This window comes from Lissotriton helveticus, chromosome 9, assembly GCF_964261635.1.
Source record: "Lissotriton helveticus chromosome 9, aLisHel1.1, whole genome shotgun sequence".
Lineage (NCBI taxonomy): Eukaryota > Metazoa > Chordata > Amphibia > Caudata > Salamandridae > Lissotriton > Lissotriton helveticus.
In genome coordinates, this window is record NC_136070.1 from 1,283,366,387 (window position 1) to 1,283,383,050 (window position 16,664).

The 16,664-nt window shown below is 44.9% G+C and overlaps 1 protein-coding gene across 2 annotated transcripts in view; it reads left to right on the plus strand.

Annotated features, from left to right (window-relative positions):
• SHQ1 (SHQ1, H/ACA ribonucleoprotein assembly factor) overlaps positions 1 to 16,664 on the plus strand; it is a 195,057-nt gene that overhangs the window by 62,401 nt on the left and 115,992 nt on the right. For both annotated transcript variants that reach the window (XR_013601159.1, XM_078661878.1), the window contains exons 9-10: positions 2,510 to 2,563; positions 9,554 to 9,677. Coding sequence is in view for 1 of the 2 variants with exons in the window: in XM_078661878.1 (XP_078518004.1) it covers positions 2,510 to 2,563; positions 9,554 to 9,677 (178 nt within the window). In the remaining variant the exon portion in view is untranslated. The remainder of the gene's footprint in view (positions 1 to 2,509; positions 2,564 to 9,553; positions 9,678 to 16,664) is intronic.

Sequence of the window (16,664 nt, forward strand, 5' to 3'; positions counted from 1 at the left end):
CCAAGTAAGCTGGGCCCACAGGGAGGTTTGGAGAGAAGCCAACCAGGGTATCCCCTGAGCCCCCACTGACTGAAGCTGAAGGGAGAAGTGAGGTGAGGACAGGGAAAGTCCTTGAAACCCCACGCAGCAGCAGGGGATAATCCTTGTGAGAGTCAACCCGGGTGAACAGAGGATTGGGAACTGGAAATCCGGCTACAAGTCTTCACTAAATCCAGTTCCTCTGTGAATCTCTTTAGGAGTCCTGGTAGTCGCTCTGACTGGATTTCCCCTTATAAACGGGATATCGATTTGGGCTTGTGTGGGGACTGTCCCCGATCAGTATTGGCAATAACCCCGGTTTGCTGGGACAGGAAGAAGAAGGGTTGGGAGGCTAACACTTTGAGAGAGATCAATTTACATATCCCATGAGTCATTGAAAGTGTTGTAACTCTGTTGAATGAACGCAATACAGAACAGTGAAAAGTGCTGGCTAAATACTGTAATTTAACCTACCTTACATGTATGAAGGAAAGTCTATTAGAACTGTATAAGCTCAACTTAAAGTGACTGTTATTAGTTTGACTAATGAGAGTAAAAGTAGTAATGATTTGTAAGATTCTGTGATGCATTGAAATCGCGTAAAAAAAGAAAGTCAACAAGACCAAAGTTTATTTTTATAAACCAGCTCTTATTTTTACACAAACTTTGGTGTAGTGTCATTTTTGAGTCATATTTCATTACATTACTGCTGGGTGGTTTGCAACCTTTACACATGTGCCTCTATTGATACTGTCTTACCCTAGGCCAGGCTACCCTGGGTGACCTGACAACTCTAGGTCCAACAGGAAGGGTATGCTCAGATGTGAGTCCCTTGCTCACTGCACCATCAGGATTCAAACAAGCCGGGCCGAAGACGGCTGTATTTCCAGAAACCGGTCCCCGGAAGTTTGTTTCCTTTCCAGTAAAGAATTGACTTGGTAGTTTGGTCTGCCCTGTTCCCATGATGCACTGGGCCAGGGACAGACTAATTTGCATGTAGCCAGGTTCTGAACTGGGATGGTGCAGTGAGCTAAAAAACGGTGATGGGTCAAGCCCTGATCTGTTGACTGGGTAGGAGTGTTCTGATTAACTCAGATACTCTGTCCATCACCACCCCCTTTTTGAATCGGACCCTGATGATGAAGCATGTCACCAACCAGGTTGGTGAGTGAGGGGTTTTATAAATAAAAGAAGGACTCTCTTCTTTTCTACTGTAGCCATCCCACTCAGATCGCTTTTCTAGCAAATCCTGATGGTACTCCTCTAAGGTTTATTTGATACTGAAACCCAGGCGACTAGGAGTACTCTCCATTCACTTTTGTGAATTTATTCCCTTTTTCTCCCTCTTGTTTACCTATATACAAATATATACACACTCATAAGGTGTTTAATTATGTGTTTTATATATCTTTAAATAAACATATTCAATTTTCATTACATTATTTGTTAAAATATATTTACTGTTTTTAACTATATATACACATTAAAAAAGATATTTAGTATATATTTTTTCGATATTTGTGTAAAACGATGTTATTTCAATATTATTGTGCTTACCATTCTAAGTATAAACAACAATATTTTTGTAGTCAGTATTTCTGTATCCCAATATTTCTGGTTTTGATATTGTGGTTGAGAGAACCGGCGCATGTGAGTGGAGGAGGAGTGGCTGATGGTGAAAGTGATTAAAAAGAGGATGTAACGAGAGACTTCTTCAAGGTTCAGATCTCACTCGTTGATAGATTTGAGAGTGACACAGAGTCCAGGTTGCTTTGAGGCTCACAGATCTGTTTCTGTGGTGGTGTTGAGGTAGAGTTTGATTCCAAAAGACCACATATGAAAGTGCTGAGTAAAACAGGTTGGTACATAGTTTATGATATTGATTAAAACAGGTTGTAATCATTAAAAAAATGACAAGACAATAGTCATAAAATTATTATAAATAATGCAAACTATATTGAGTGTTTAAAAGGCAGACCTTTGGAGCCCAGAAACTAAAACGAAATAGCAAACCACAGCCATGTACTATGGAGATTAGGAATGATGAGGAATAAAGTAAATGAAAGCACAGTTAACTCTAATTCCGTCTCAACATATCCATGTGCATCGTGATGGGACAGAGGGATAGCTGAGCCATCAGAGAAACGACATACAAGCAGACAGAGCGATGGATGTATGGACAAATCGAGAGATAAATGACCAAAGAAGTGGGTAGAAATAGACGGACAGGTAGATGGACCATCAGATACATGAACAGAGAGACCGGCGGACCATCAAAGAACCAGAGAGTAAAGGCAGACAGAAACAGACTGTCAGAGAAGTGAACAAAGAGGCAGGCCATGAGAGGGAGAGAGCTGGAAGGATGGATCACACTGGACTACTAGTGAGATGGGTAGAGAGGGAAAAAGGCAAGATGCCTCATTCTTAGCAGGGAATATTGTTTTTTTAATTCTAATTCTGTTATGACCATTTCTCTTTTTGACCATTTTAGGTTGAATCCTCATGGAACATTCGAAAACTGAGTGGGTCCCTGTCTTGGCTTCAGGTGAGTGGTTCTCTGCGGGTTTTAATGCCACCCTGTGTGACTAATGCAGGTCTTTCACTAATGATTCTTATTTAGCTTGGCAGAAATAATTCTAATTACAGTTTCAACCTTGGCAGCTGTGCCTGGAGCTTTTTCAAGGTTACAGATTTAAAAAAAAAAAGAAAACAAAATATAAACTGCACCATGATGTCTGTAATACACTAGTAAGTGTAGAGTTGGCAGTCTGCCGTGAGTGTGAGATGCACAGCACACAGTGCAGTACGTGTCTGTGTAGATCTGAACGGTAACTTGCTGTGAATGCCGGTGCGCGTTGAAGTTATAGTTCAAGAGACAGTCACCATTTCATTCTAACTGGTGGTGCTAGATGCTTTGTATCATTAACCTAGGGTCATTAACATTGCTAGGAACGTTGGTTTAATTGAGTTCCTTGTGTCTGAATGTTTTATGTTCGATTACCTTTATGAAGAAATTTACAAACATATGTTTGTATATACAGTGGGTTTGTTAACCGAATGAAGGTAAAGTTATTGCATAAATGTTGGGTTCATTCAGGGAAAGAGGGTAATAGATAAGTCAGCTGTGGGGGTGTGCTCCTGGGTGTAACTGCAGCCTTATGAGGTTGGAATGTTCCAGTTCCCACCAGGCTGTCACCGCTGATTGAGGCCTTTTACAAACTCTCTGGAGGAAAACGGAGCTTCTCAGAGCTGAATCTTGGGACAAACCATCAAGGGGACCTGCGTATTGTGGTATAGTTAAGGACAGCAGAGCAGTGCAGCACAGCCAGCTGCCTCCACAGTGAATACACCCGCTAGTCGTGTGCCCACAGACGCACAATTGGTCCTCGGCTAGGCCAGGAGCAGGATGGTCGAGATTAGACGGTAGATGTCTAGTTCGCGCCCATGGTGGCGGAGGCAAGAATGGTGTGTAAGTGGTTTAAATGAAGGGAGTTTGAGCTAGACGACCGCTCCAGGTGGGGCTGTAAAGGGAGGGTGTTGTGTAGGCAACAGAGAAAAATCATTGCGGTAGTCGTTAAGAGTCTGGTGTGAGCGGGTGTAGTGGTCTGAGGGGGGAGGGGTGAGTACGCTGGAGTGATGTAGAGGTCGGTGTATCTGGTTGATGGAGTGGGAATGGAATTTGAGGTAGGATGTGCTGTATTAGCAAAGTATAGTGGAGTGTAAGTTATTTTCGTTTTTCTGCATTATATATAGGAATAGTAATAGATAGTGGGGTATGTGAGCGCGCGAGGTAAGGGATCTTAAGTGGGGAGTGAGAGGGGTATGTGTTAAGGAGGTGTCTTAAGTAAGCCTGCATAGCTACTGTCTACCCATATGCAGAGTGAGAGCAGTGCTGGGGTGGATTGGAATTCTTTGATAATGTACCCTTATAATGTCTATGAAGCCTGTCCCACAGTGGGGTTATCCCGGCAGTGGTCCTTGATAATATATCAGTGAAACTGAACTCAGACGTGCAGTTCTGGTGAGTTTGGTGGGAGGCAGGGTACACTTTACACAGAGATTCTGCAGTCCTTGTTTCCTTGTTGCCCCTGGTTCAGACCTGACTCAGGCATTCAAGGCCCTGTGTCTGAGCAGAGCCTGTAGAACAGGAGCTCGGGAATATAGGTGAAGTAGTTCACAGTTTTCTGTTTTCCCATGAAGTGTCAGGGGATTTGTGAATTAGTAGATAATTGTCTGCTTTTTGCAGAATACTTTCCTTCTGAATGATACTTCAAGTATGTATTTGTGGTTTTGTGTAGTGTGCGCTCCCTCCGTCAGACCTCTGAGCTCTTGGAAGACTGTCTGATTATAAGGGGTAGTTATAAAGTGGGCACTTTAACTTCACCGATCCTTAAGTTTGGGAGCACATTGCATGTGCAAATGTTGTTTAAAGACATGTTAAACTGGAGCAACATTTCACCCGCGGCTTAATGTTCACTAGCTCGGCTTCAAACTTTGAATTATGTTTAAAAACATTGTACGCTAATATTTTACAGTTATATACATTTCCTTTTTGTCTCTTTACTGTTAGTGGGTAAGGCCCTATTACAAATAGGAGTATTTGTTCTAGTAACTGGCCCAGTGATGACATATTATTCTGTAAACATGAACCCCTCCTCTGGTAACTCACCTTACCTTTGGTTGGACTAGTCGGACGGCAACGTCACTGCTCTGACGTCACACACCAGCAAGTATCCATGGACCTAGCTCCTGTGGAATGGCTGTGAATATCCGTGGATCAGTTCATGTTTCCCTGTATTTCAGTCGAACACCTATGCCTATCCGTCAGCTCTTTGGTGTCCAGTAGAGTAGGGGATATTCTTACAGCATGGGGTGGGGGCTTACATCTGTCACATCTCCTCCTGGTGTGCACCTGTGAGTATGTACAAACGAGTCCATATTTCTCCATTTTCAGGGTAACACCTGTGAGTATCCACAGGTTTCTTTACATTATTCGGTGAGAATCCTTAGAGTCCTTGAAGTCTAAGTGTGTCTGAGGAATACCCCGCATGTCCCTACAAACGACGAGCTGGAGATGTAGATTAGCAGTGACGCTCAGAAGCTCCAACACGCTGCTACTCATACCTCTGAAATCACAGAAACGCAAAAGATCTAACCGGTCCTTTGCGGGAAATGCTCCTAAGATATGGAACTCCATCCCCCCCACATCAGGGTGACTGCCTCTTTCCTGAAATTCAAGACACTACTCAAAACCTTCTTTCTTGAGCGGGCTGGATCGTAACGAGAACCACCGTCTGACTTTGATAGTCCACTATCTCTTTGGTCCCAGCGAGAACCTGATGACTCTCCCTTGATCTCCGCCTTGTCGCTCTCATGCTGACACTGTATAGACTTTTACTTGCTACCATGCTTTCCCATACTTTCCCTACCCTGCTCGACCTACCTGTTATGTTGATGCTTATTTGTATCCGTTGTGAAGTGCTCTGATACCTTCGGGTCTAGTTAGCGCTATACAAAACTTAAATAAATAAATAAAACGTGTCCTGCCAGAGGGCATGAGTGCACGCGGGGGCTCTGCAGCTGTTCCAAGACGGCCAGCGGTGGCATGTACACATTTCAGAAGCAGACTTGAATCTGGGCAGCAGGGAGGCAGCTGTTGTGAGAAGTTAGCCTGGCATATGTTGTCCACTATTCTAGTGGCCACCTTGCACCAGTCTAATCGACCCTTATTGATGGTGGTTGTAAAGTCAACCTTATAGAAAGCTATCCTAGTGGTAGCATGGACCAGCAGTCTTGAGGCTAAGACTTCAGTAGGCGAGTTAAGCAAGTTGTTTTACCATATATAATTCCTTGAATACCAAATGAAAGGACACCACACAAGGTATATATCAAATATATATGTATTTAATCTCAACACAACCCCTCTGCACTCTTTATGAGGTCAGAGGTAAAAATACAATACAAGTCACACAGTTAATACACAATAAGTTGCACAGTATACATTATGCCCTAGGGGCCTCACTAACCATATACTAAGAAAGTGGTATAAGTACCAGGAGAGAGTCAGAATGCAGGCCTAGGGCCTGTAGAATCGCTGGGGCTACACTAAACGACCAAAGGTTAGGAAGTAGGAGGCCCATGGAAGACGCGTGCAGTGTCTAAACACAGACACGGGTTCCCATTGACTTTCTATGGAGTTCGTAAAAGTTACAAAGTTACAGATTAAGGACACTTCCGGATGAACTTGGATGGAACCCTTTTAAACTAGGACACTTCGAGAGTCAAGACCCACGGGAGCACCGGAGTACTCATGTTACCTCACCCAGGGAAGCTGGGTGCATAGGTGCCTTTTCGTGTTCGGTTTCGTCGTCGTTTTCTATGGAGCGCTGCAAAGAAGTGCTGCAGGCGACCAGAGGAAAAGTGTCCGGGTGGATCCAAGGGTGGATCGGAGATGTGAAGAACCTGAAAGCAGAGGGGACAGAGTCTGGGTCACTAGCCAGTGACCAGGAAGGAACCAGGAAGGAACCAGGCAATGTCGGGTGCTTTAAGGTGAAGAAGGTGAGTTTGTCTCTTCAGCCACGAGGTTCAGGAGGCATCAACGATAACCAGGCGTTGGATTCAAGCTGTCCCATGATGGATCTAGATGACTGCGGTGTCGGTATCCGGATTGGACCCAACAAGCGTTGGCAACCACAACCCATGCAGGATGTCGAGATTGGCTCTGTTGCAGACCAGCAAGGTCTGTGGCGCTTCTCCTTTGTAGGGACGCTGGGGCGAGCCTGGAGCAACCAGGATCGCAAGTTGGATTCAAGATGGCGACTTCAGGGGGCTCACTAGCCAACGGGCAGGGAGCTGGGAAGACACGTCGAGCACAAATGTAAAGCCGGGGTCCACGGGACATTCGCGGAGTTTGGGGGCCTGGGCTTCAGGTTAAATGATGCTCGGGCTGGGGCTTCTCGTACCCCAATGCACAACTTACTGAGGCTTCAGGAAAGGAGTGCAGGTAGCAAAATGCAGGATGTCCAAGATGTCCGGTCCCACGTCTCTCGTGTCCGCCACGGGTCTCCGCTTTGCTCTGCATGTGGGTCGGGGTCAGAGAAGTCTGGAAGTCCAGTTCTTGCGTCGCAGAGTCTTCAGGTTCCGTCGGGAGCCTTGAAACTGCAGACTGGCAAAGTTGCTGTTGGTGCCATTTTGGACAGGGTGGTCACTCCTTGACCACAAGGGGGATGTCTTCCGTCTTCTAGTCAGAATAGAACGTCAAAGGTCCAAGAGTTCTGTATCAGAGTTTCTTTCCAGGATAATCTAAAGTCCTGGGGACACAGCTCCTATACTTATACTAAGTTAAGGGGCTGGATTTCTACCTAGGTCCCTCCTATGGGTGGACCTGAGAAGGGGGTGGTTACACCCCTTTCCCTTTGTCCAGTTTCGCGCCAGAGCTGGGGCTGGAGTGCCCCAGCAACTGGTTTGAACCGGGCTATGCATGGAGCACCTTGTGTCTAGATGCATTCACTGAATGCAGCCCTCCCTGCCCCAATACACAAACCCCTGTCTGGGGAGGTGCTGGCACCTCCCTGGACAGGAAACCTATTGTCCCAGCCTCCCCTGCTGGAGTCTCCCCCAGCAACAGGAGGTCAGACTCGTGTCTGTGGCAGCAGCATCCATTTTATGATGCTGAGGCTCTGTTTAACTTTAACCGGGTAAAGCAGTAACATACATGTCTTTTCCCTCTAGAAGGGTGGAATGCTACCCCCGCCCCCAGAATTGGCGGGGGGGGTAGTATTCCAAAGTGTTTGACACCTTACACAACATGTTTTGATAAAGCCAAACCAAAGTTAGCATTAACCGCGAGGATTATAATGCACTTAAGAGTATATGGTATGGCTATATCATAGAACAGCTATAAGGAGATGGGTACCAAAGCTGCAGAGGGGCTCAGTTCATGCACATAAAACCAAGCACTCCGCCTCCAGGATTGTCGAGGCCTACCATAGGAGTGGCTTATAGGGGTATATGTGTCTATATGTAAGGTAGATATAGGTATACTATATCTAAGCAAGGGGTGATTACACCACCTTACCCAGGCTGTGTGAACAGACCTGTGGTGTCAGTTTGGAAGGCAAACCAGGGGTGGCATAATACATGCTGCAGCCCCTGGTAGGCCTAGGGTACACCTATGCCCTGGGTACCTATGGTACACTATACAGGGGCTCACAAGAGTGACCCAGTAACCAATCTGGTATGTAACTAAAGTACATGGTATCAATTTAGAGAGTGAACAGCTGGGCTGTGGGTCTGATTAGCAGGCCCACAGCCACATTAAAGTCGAAAAACCAGAGAATCACAGCAAAAAGTGGGGGTGACCATAGGAAGCAGACCCTACTCTCCTACAGCTGTGCTCCCAGCCAGACACCGTAAACAGCACTTTGACAAATTTACTCCATTCTTGGCAATCGCCTGTGCCTGATCAGTCAATTAATTTTCAAATTAGGCTGCAGTGGGGTTGCATTTTATATGATATGAATAGGGAATACTCATTTTTACCAAGCTACTTTAGTGTGACTTTATTTTGTCATTGTTTTTATTGGCTAGTGTAAGTTCAGTACATTCTGTTGATATGGACCAGGAGTTTAATACACTGAATGTATAGGTAGGGAAAATAAATACAGTGAAAGAGGTTGAAGTTAAAACCCAAGAGCAGTGAAATAATTAAAACCGGGACTGAATCAACATTGTCATGAAAAGAAAGGTCACATTGGGTGTGGGGTGTGGGGTGTGGGGTGTGGGGTGGGGTGTGGGGTGGTGTGTGGGGTGGGGTGGGTAGGGTGTTGGGGTGTTTGTCACACCCATAGTATTAAGCTACCGAGAATGTAATAGACCACTATACAGAAGAGATATTTGTGCCTCAGTGCACAATGATTCTCGTTATATGTTGACACTTCTTGAATAGGCGATCTACAACCTTTTACCTGTAAACTCTACTTTCATCTGAACCCGAAGATCCTCCAGTGATTGCCAGTGTGAATTAGTACACACAACTTGGGTAATTTTGCGTTCAGCGCGGAATTTTTTGCTTGTTCGCGCTTTCAAAATGCGTGTTCGTGAGATATTTTTCCCCGAGCACGCAAACCGCGTTCGCGAACAGGAAAAAAGCAGGCGGACGGGTGGGACAAGCAATTCCGCATGTTCGCTGAACTTTTGCATACTCGCAGAGATTTTCTACCGTTTCGCGGAGCTTTGCGTAGCGCGACTACTTAAATTCCGCCCACCCCTAGTGTACATAGATCAGAAACTTGAGTGTTGATTTACAAAAGAATTTGAGCCTGTGGAATAGTTCTTCATTAGTTCTACATTTGCCCAGTTTTTATGTAAAACTCTGATATGCAACCTTGATTGTTGAATACAGAACCAATAATGTGGTGATAACAACCTTTATTATTACAATAATTTTGATATTTTTTTGTTTAGTTTATTTTAGTATCTCAAATATGTATTTCTAATTTGTTTTCCCTCCATTGTCTCCTTTCCTGACCCATAGAGTTACAGTTCTGTCCATGAGGTCCTCGTGTCCTTCGGAAGAAGAGTCTTGTGTTATCCACTCTACAGACACTTCAGCCTTGTGTTGGAAGCTGTGAAAGACACCAGCGTGCTCTTGCACATGGGTGAGTTCACCTTCCACTAAACGTTACAAGCCTCGTCTATCAAATGTGAAGACTTCAGTGCTTTACTGCGTCTGTTCCTTCATGTGCCTTTCTTACACAGGTTACTAATAGCTCTGCAAGGTACACTTCTTTTTACCGAAGTTTAAAGATTGCGATGTGTAAATATGTATGTGTTCTGATTGATGCTCCCAACCAGAGATTCCTCGCCTTAGTACCACCCCCCCCCCCCCCCCCCTCACGGGTTACAGACCCACTCAATGTCTACCTCTTGTGCCTCAGATGCACACATGATGTGAAGCCTTTCAAATAAATGCTCCCTAATACATCTGAAAGCCATCAAGGAGCAGGAGGACACAAAGTTGTATGTTGCGGAGCACAAGACATAAGGCTGGTTGCGCTCCAAGCGTCTTGGGCCCCTTCCTGAACCAAGTCCTGGCCCTGGTCAAAGTTGCCACCTTGTGTAGTTCCAAGGCAAAAGTCGAAAGAAATGTCTCAACGCAAGTACACAAGATCCAGATGAGATACTACACAACACCCCACCCCTTCTGCCGATGTAGGGCAAGGCTGTTCAGTTGGCGCTCCAAGGGCCTGACTCCTAGTTAGTTGTATTACTCTGACCCCATTCCCCAGCTCGAGCCAATGCACCCCAAATATTCCAGGTCATCATCAACTCTGCAGCTGGGGAGGCCTTCAAAGAGGCTATGGGGCAACTTTTTTGTATGATTCCAGGTGTTTTGGGGGCCCTAAGCCAGACTTCTCCACCAGCATAGCCTACCCTTGCACTAAGTGAACACATTGGGCCACCGTCCGGCTCCCTGCTGGCACCAGACTAGGTGGTTCAGCTCTGGGCACAGTGTGGCCTAGTGCAAAGACCGTCTAGTTGATCCGCTGCAGGCAAAGCTTTACGACATACTACTGTCTGTTCGGTTGCTGACCTGGCACAGTGTTACGTGGGCACCCTGAAAGGTTATTTGACTTTTTGTTTTGCATTTTCCTGATCAGGGCTCATTATTTAGGTGACCTGTTGTGATGCATTTACTGAAAGTGCGTACGTATGTTTATTTGTGAACTTTTGTTCTGCTTAAGTGCAGCCATTATATGTTACTTGCGTTCCTTGAGGGAGAAACATGTGTTAAAATGACAAGATAGCAAAATAATACAGCCACAGAACTTGCAGCACAAGGCTGCACCATCTGCCCTTTCTTGCTGCATATGTTAGTGAATACTACCACATCATTTGTCCGTCCATTGCCTCATAATTTCAGTGCCCGGCTTGGCTTAGATGAATGAATACAATTAAGTTGAATAGAAATATTAAAAATATCTATTGCAATATTTAAAGCCCCGAACTGAGTTACATAAACGATTAAAACAATGCTAAACATATAAAACATTCAATATATAATCCTCCTGTTTACTTTTATCAAAAGGCAGCGGTAAGTAAGAACTAAAAATGTGGTCAGTTTCCCAATGAATTGGCAGTCGTTTGGTAAAAAGCAACACATAATAGCTTCCCAAATGGGCCTGAAATTAGCAATAACAAGTGCAAACTTCCTGGTGTTTTGTTTCCGCTGGCCCTATAGTGCAGGACAGACATGTATAATCTGTTCAATAGAGACAAAGTGTCCTTGAAGGTAAGTAGTTTGTATTCCACAAGCCTTCAAATTACTACATTGGAATAAACAAGGGATGAAATCTTAAATATTTAAGTCTACGTCCAGGTTCTAGATTGAAGGCTAAATATTCCTGTTTTAAGCAGGTATGTCTCACTAGTGTATGGAGTGCAGGCCTATACGTTCGAGGCATGTGGGCTGCTAAATTCATATCTATAGCATAGATCGCCGCCTAGTGTTGGGTCCGGATGATTGCACGTTGTTGTCCTGGAAGAGTCTTCGAAGTATCACGAAATAGGTGGCTCCTCCCCTGGACTACAGTGCGCATGGGCATCGACTCCATCCCCAGATTGTTTTTTTCCGCCATTGGGTTCGGATGTGATTTCGACATCTCCTGTTCGGAATCGATATATAACTCCTTTTTCAAGGCCAAAAGGCCTTCGTTTACCCCGTCGGTATTGTTCGCTTTCGGTCTCGTGTATACTTCAACTCGTCGAGTCGGATTTCCGAGGAGTCGGGTGACTCTTCGGTGCTCGAGGCCCAGTCGACGCGGCAAGACTTTCGACGGCATGGAACGGAGTCCGTTCAAGAACTGTCCCGTGTGTGGTTCTAAGTACTGTGGTAAATAAATAAATAATACCTCTATTTTTGACTGGATATACAATAACAGATAGCTCAATAAATAAGAGTCAAGATTCGAGGTAGTAGGAGTATGCAGGTTTAATACAGCATAAAGGACAGGAACAGGACAACCTGCACGGGAATAGGATGGCAGCGCTGCACGGGGCAGGGACAAAGGAATGGAATGGCAACTTTTAATAACAGTGCACAAGTATATATACTTAAACAAAATACATGGTATTCAATACAATAGGCGTAACAGTAGGCAGGGCCTATAGCAGTCGCGAGAGATAAGGCAGAAAGTAGGTGTAACAAGAGGCGTGAACAGGGCGTATACATAGACATGTGATGTAAACGTAACGGAATATGTCACAAATGGGGCGGAAACATGGAGGGGGCTACCGAAGGAGCCGGGACCTCTAACCTAGTGGTGCGCGCAAGCTGGCAATGACGTGTTACTAGGGAGAAGCTGGGGGCTATGACTTCTGAGCTAGAAGGAGAGACGAAAGTCTGGAGAGTCAGAGCGACATGTACCTAAACACTATCTAGTATCTGATGTTTAGAGAACATGTTGATAGAATCCAAAAGTTATCAGGGCAAAGGTTAACAGACACTAAGACTGGTGCATGCATTATTCTACATGTAGTGTGTGTTGAGGAATATTAAATGACCATAAATACAGTATTTCTCTTACATGGAGACGTAAAGGCTAGACGATGACTGAAACTATTGATGCGATTCAGTAGCTTAGGAATGCAGAGAAGGAGAGCTGGACTGATAACTGGAATCATAACATACTCTTGGCAGACTGGCAGGCAGAGCCAGGCCGAGCCGGGCACTGTGAGGCAGGAAGTAAGTGAAGGGTCAGGGATACAGGTGGGGGCTGTATCGCTCCTCGGAGAGGGTTCAGGAGACAGGAGCTGAATCTGAGTCCGGGCCCTTTTGAGGCCTAGAAACGGGGACTTTCAATGAAATAACGTTCACACTGAGAAACGTGGCAATGTAGTTTTACATAGGCCTAATACTCGTAGCTTTCACGAGAACTGGAAACTGGCATACTAGAGATGGTCACAACTGTAATTGCGTCTTTAATCGATCATGGGGAATACATATGCATATTAATCATGCACATATAGCATAAGATGGGGAACACGTAGGGACACAGAACATGGCAAAATTTACTTTTCCACATTCCCTCCTTGTCACTACGTTTCCATCAGGAAACATCAATATTCATGATACCATCTATCATTTCATACAGTATCATTTGCTCGTCTCGAAATTTCTTGGAACGGGATCTAGGACGGGACTTGGGACTAGGAATACAAGAGGTAGCACAAATGCCGCAAATCGCAGGGCCACATTGTATACAGAGGCAGCAACTGAATATGATCGCTACTGCAATACCTAGAAATGACAATACTTTCCATCCCCAGGCAGAAATTATACTCCAGAACCAACCGGACCATGTCCAGGTGCCTGGATTCTGGTGTAACTGATGGGCAATTTCATGAAGTCTGGTTATAGCTGAATAAACAGACGGCGCGTTATTAGGAATGAAAATGCAGCAACTAGATCCGATGACTCTACATGCTCCTCCTCTATCGGCCAGTATGACGTCAAGAACGAGACGATTTTGGAGCACGACAAATCTCATAGCAGATTGCTCTTCGGTTAAGTTACCTAGAGCAGAGGCAGTCTCATTCACTACTGCTTCAAGGGTTCTGGTTAATCTACGGATTAACTTACTATTCTGGATAGGTCCTATAAAGAAAAAGAATCCTCTATTGAAATCTGTATACTGTTCTAGAGCAGTTTCAGTTTGATTGACAATCGGGGACTCGATCTCCCTTCTATGTCTAATGTGTACTAAATGTGTGTTTCTGTGATAATCGGACGGGGCTAGGAAAACTGGTGGCAGTAGGAAGGCAATGTAACAGGTTCCATCCCAATCGAGGGGCAGACGAACATATGCGGTCTGACCACAAACAAAATAAGAATGACGTGAAGCTTTGAAAATAGATTTCCCACTGTCACTATACTCGACAATAGTAGTACAATCACTATGTCCTACATGTACGGAACCATTATTTCGGACACATAATTCGCCTTTGACTGGTAATACTGAAATAGCAGGTAAGTCTGGAGTAGGATCAGACTGAACATTCAGGACCATAAAATTCGAAGAATAATTACCTAAATTATAAACTTCATTTTCTAGATCTAACCCTGTTCTGTGGGGAAGACCTTGCTTGTCTGGAAAACATGTACTGTTAAGAAAAGACATATCAGTTGAGGATGACGTTAACGTGGACCATGCTCCACATGAACCATTATGTGAAAACGGATAAGGAAAGAGTGGCAGAACTCCCTTCGGTGTCTGGAAAGGGGGGAGTCGACCACACACCCAACAATTAGTGGCATTGCTGGTCTGGTGTGAATAATGCAACATACGGATAAAGGTATTGTTGCGCATAGCAAGACGATAAGATAGTTCGTGAGGAGGCAGATCACTAAATGTGTGCTCTACTGTAGCATTAGAAAACATATTTACATGAGAAATTGGAAAACATAAATGAAATGCATAACTCGTGCAGGTAATCATCAAGCTTAAAAACAATATAAAACTTAGAAAAACGATACATCGGATTGAGTTTTGACTAACTCTCTCACTATGGGGGTCTATCTCATACATGTCAGATACCTGTCTAACCGTTTCACCTAGGGGAGGACTTAGACAATTAAACTGGCTGACTTATTTTACTAGACCGGAGCTTACTTTTATACTCCTGCTGCGGAGTTTTCTCTAACAGGGAGGGCTTGATATCAATGTCATTTGCGGGACAGTCCTTAAGAATAGTATCTTGGCAGTCTTTAAAATCTTGACAATCCTTGGAAATGTTCTTGGAAACAGTTTTTAGTCCGTGAAATTTCTTGACGTGTGACAGGTGCACCCACCCCTTCCTGCCTTCCAACTTGACGGCAGTACGGGTGGTCAGGAGGACTAACTTCGGTTCCTTCCAGCGAGGCTCCAGCGGACTTGAACGATCAAAATTGCGGACGAGGACCAGGGTGCCGGGAAGGATCTCGTGTGGCTTGACTTCAGTATTGTCGGGAAATGCAGCGGCAACCTGTGAACGACAAGAGTGTAGGGCAGACATCAAGGAAGCTAGGTAATCTGTCAGCATATTACTGGAAACATCTGTAATACTTCGGGGTCTAGGTGTACCCCACACGTTCGGGGGGCGGCCGAATACGACCTCATAAGGGGACAGACCTGATCTGGAGTGTGCGACCATGCGCATATAAAACAAAGCGACTGGCAGAGCAACTAACCAGTCTACACCTTTTTCTTGACAGATTTTGGCAATGCGGATTTTCAAGGTTTGATTATGTCTCTCTACGAGACCGGCTGCTTCTGGATGGCGTACACAATGGAACTTCCACTGGTACCCTAACAAAAGGGAAACGTGCTTCATTAGTTCAGATGAGAATGGCTGGCCGTTGTCAGAATACACGACCCTAGGGAGTCCATAACGGGGGAAGAATTCACAAACCAGCTGCTTGGCAGTGGTCGCGGCTGTGTAATCTGGGACTGGATATGCTTCTGTCCACCTGGACAAAGCGCATACAACTACAAGGACATACTTGAAACCTCGACATCGCTCCATCTGAATATAATCCATCTGGAGGACTTCAAAAGGGTGGTCAGGAGGTTGGAATCCACCTTGTTCCACCGGGACACTTTTACCTGGATTGAACTGGCAACATATCATACAGGTACGGACTTTCTGCTTGGCTGCAGCTCGTAAATGCTTGTTAAACCAAATGTTCTGGATACTGTCTAACATGGCTTTTTCTTCTAAATGTGCAGGAATATGTGCGGTATTGATAATGACTTGAACCAATGAGTCGGGGAGAAACCATGTGGCTTTTCCCCTCGTCAACCATCCCTGATCTGTCTGGACCCCTCCTTGTTCGGACCATTTCTTGATTTCCTCGGGAGTAGCATGTAACTGGATATCTATGACATCTTGAGTAGGGTCCTTAACTGTCATACAAGTAGTCTGTTCGAGAGTGGATGTCGGTGTCTTGTTAACTGGTATGTCTGGTGTCTGTGCTGTAAGCTTGGCTGTTCGATCTGCTAGATCATTACCTTGGGAAATAATGTCTGTAACTTTCGTATGTGCTTTGCACTTCATGATAGCGATAGATGTCGGTAAATATATTGCATCTAACAGAGCTTGAATAAGGAACCCATGCTGAATCTTGGTTCCATGAGAAGTCATGAAACCTCTCTCCTGCCAGAGCACTCCGAAGTCGTGTACAACTCCGAATGCGTAGCGTGAATCTGTATAAATATTAACTTTCAGGTTCTTGGCGTGTATGCAGGCTTGAGTCAGAGCAACTAGCTCTGCTGCTTGAGCAGACAGGGTGTCAATACGGTGTGTTTCAATAACTTCAGTGTCAGTAGTCACTGCATACGCGGCTACTAGTTCTCCTGTACTCGTTCTCATACATGAACCATCCACATAAAGTGTCAGGTCGGGGTCTGGTAATGGAATATCTGTCAGGTCTTGTCTCGGCTTAGTCATAGTGTTAACTACTTCCACACAGTCGTGTGTGGCAGGATTTGAAGTAACTGACGGTAATAGTGTAGCAGGATTTAGAACGTTGCAGCGTCTGATTTCTATGTGTGGCTGGAATAGTGTCAATTCATAACCTGTTAAACGTGCAATTGTCAAGTGCTGAG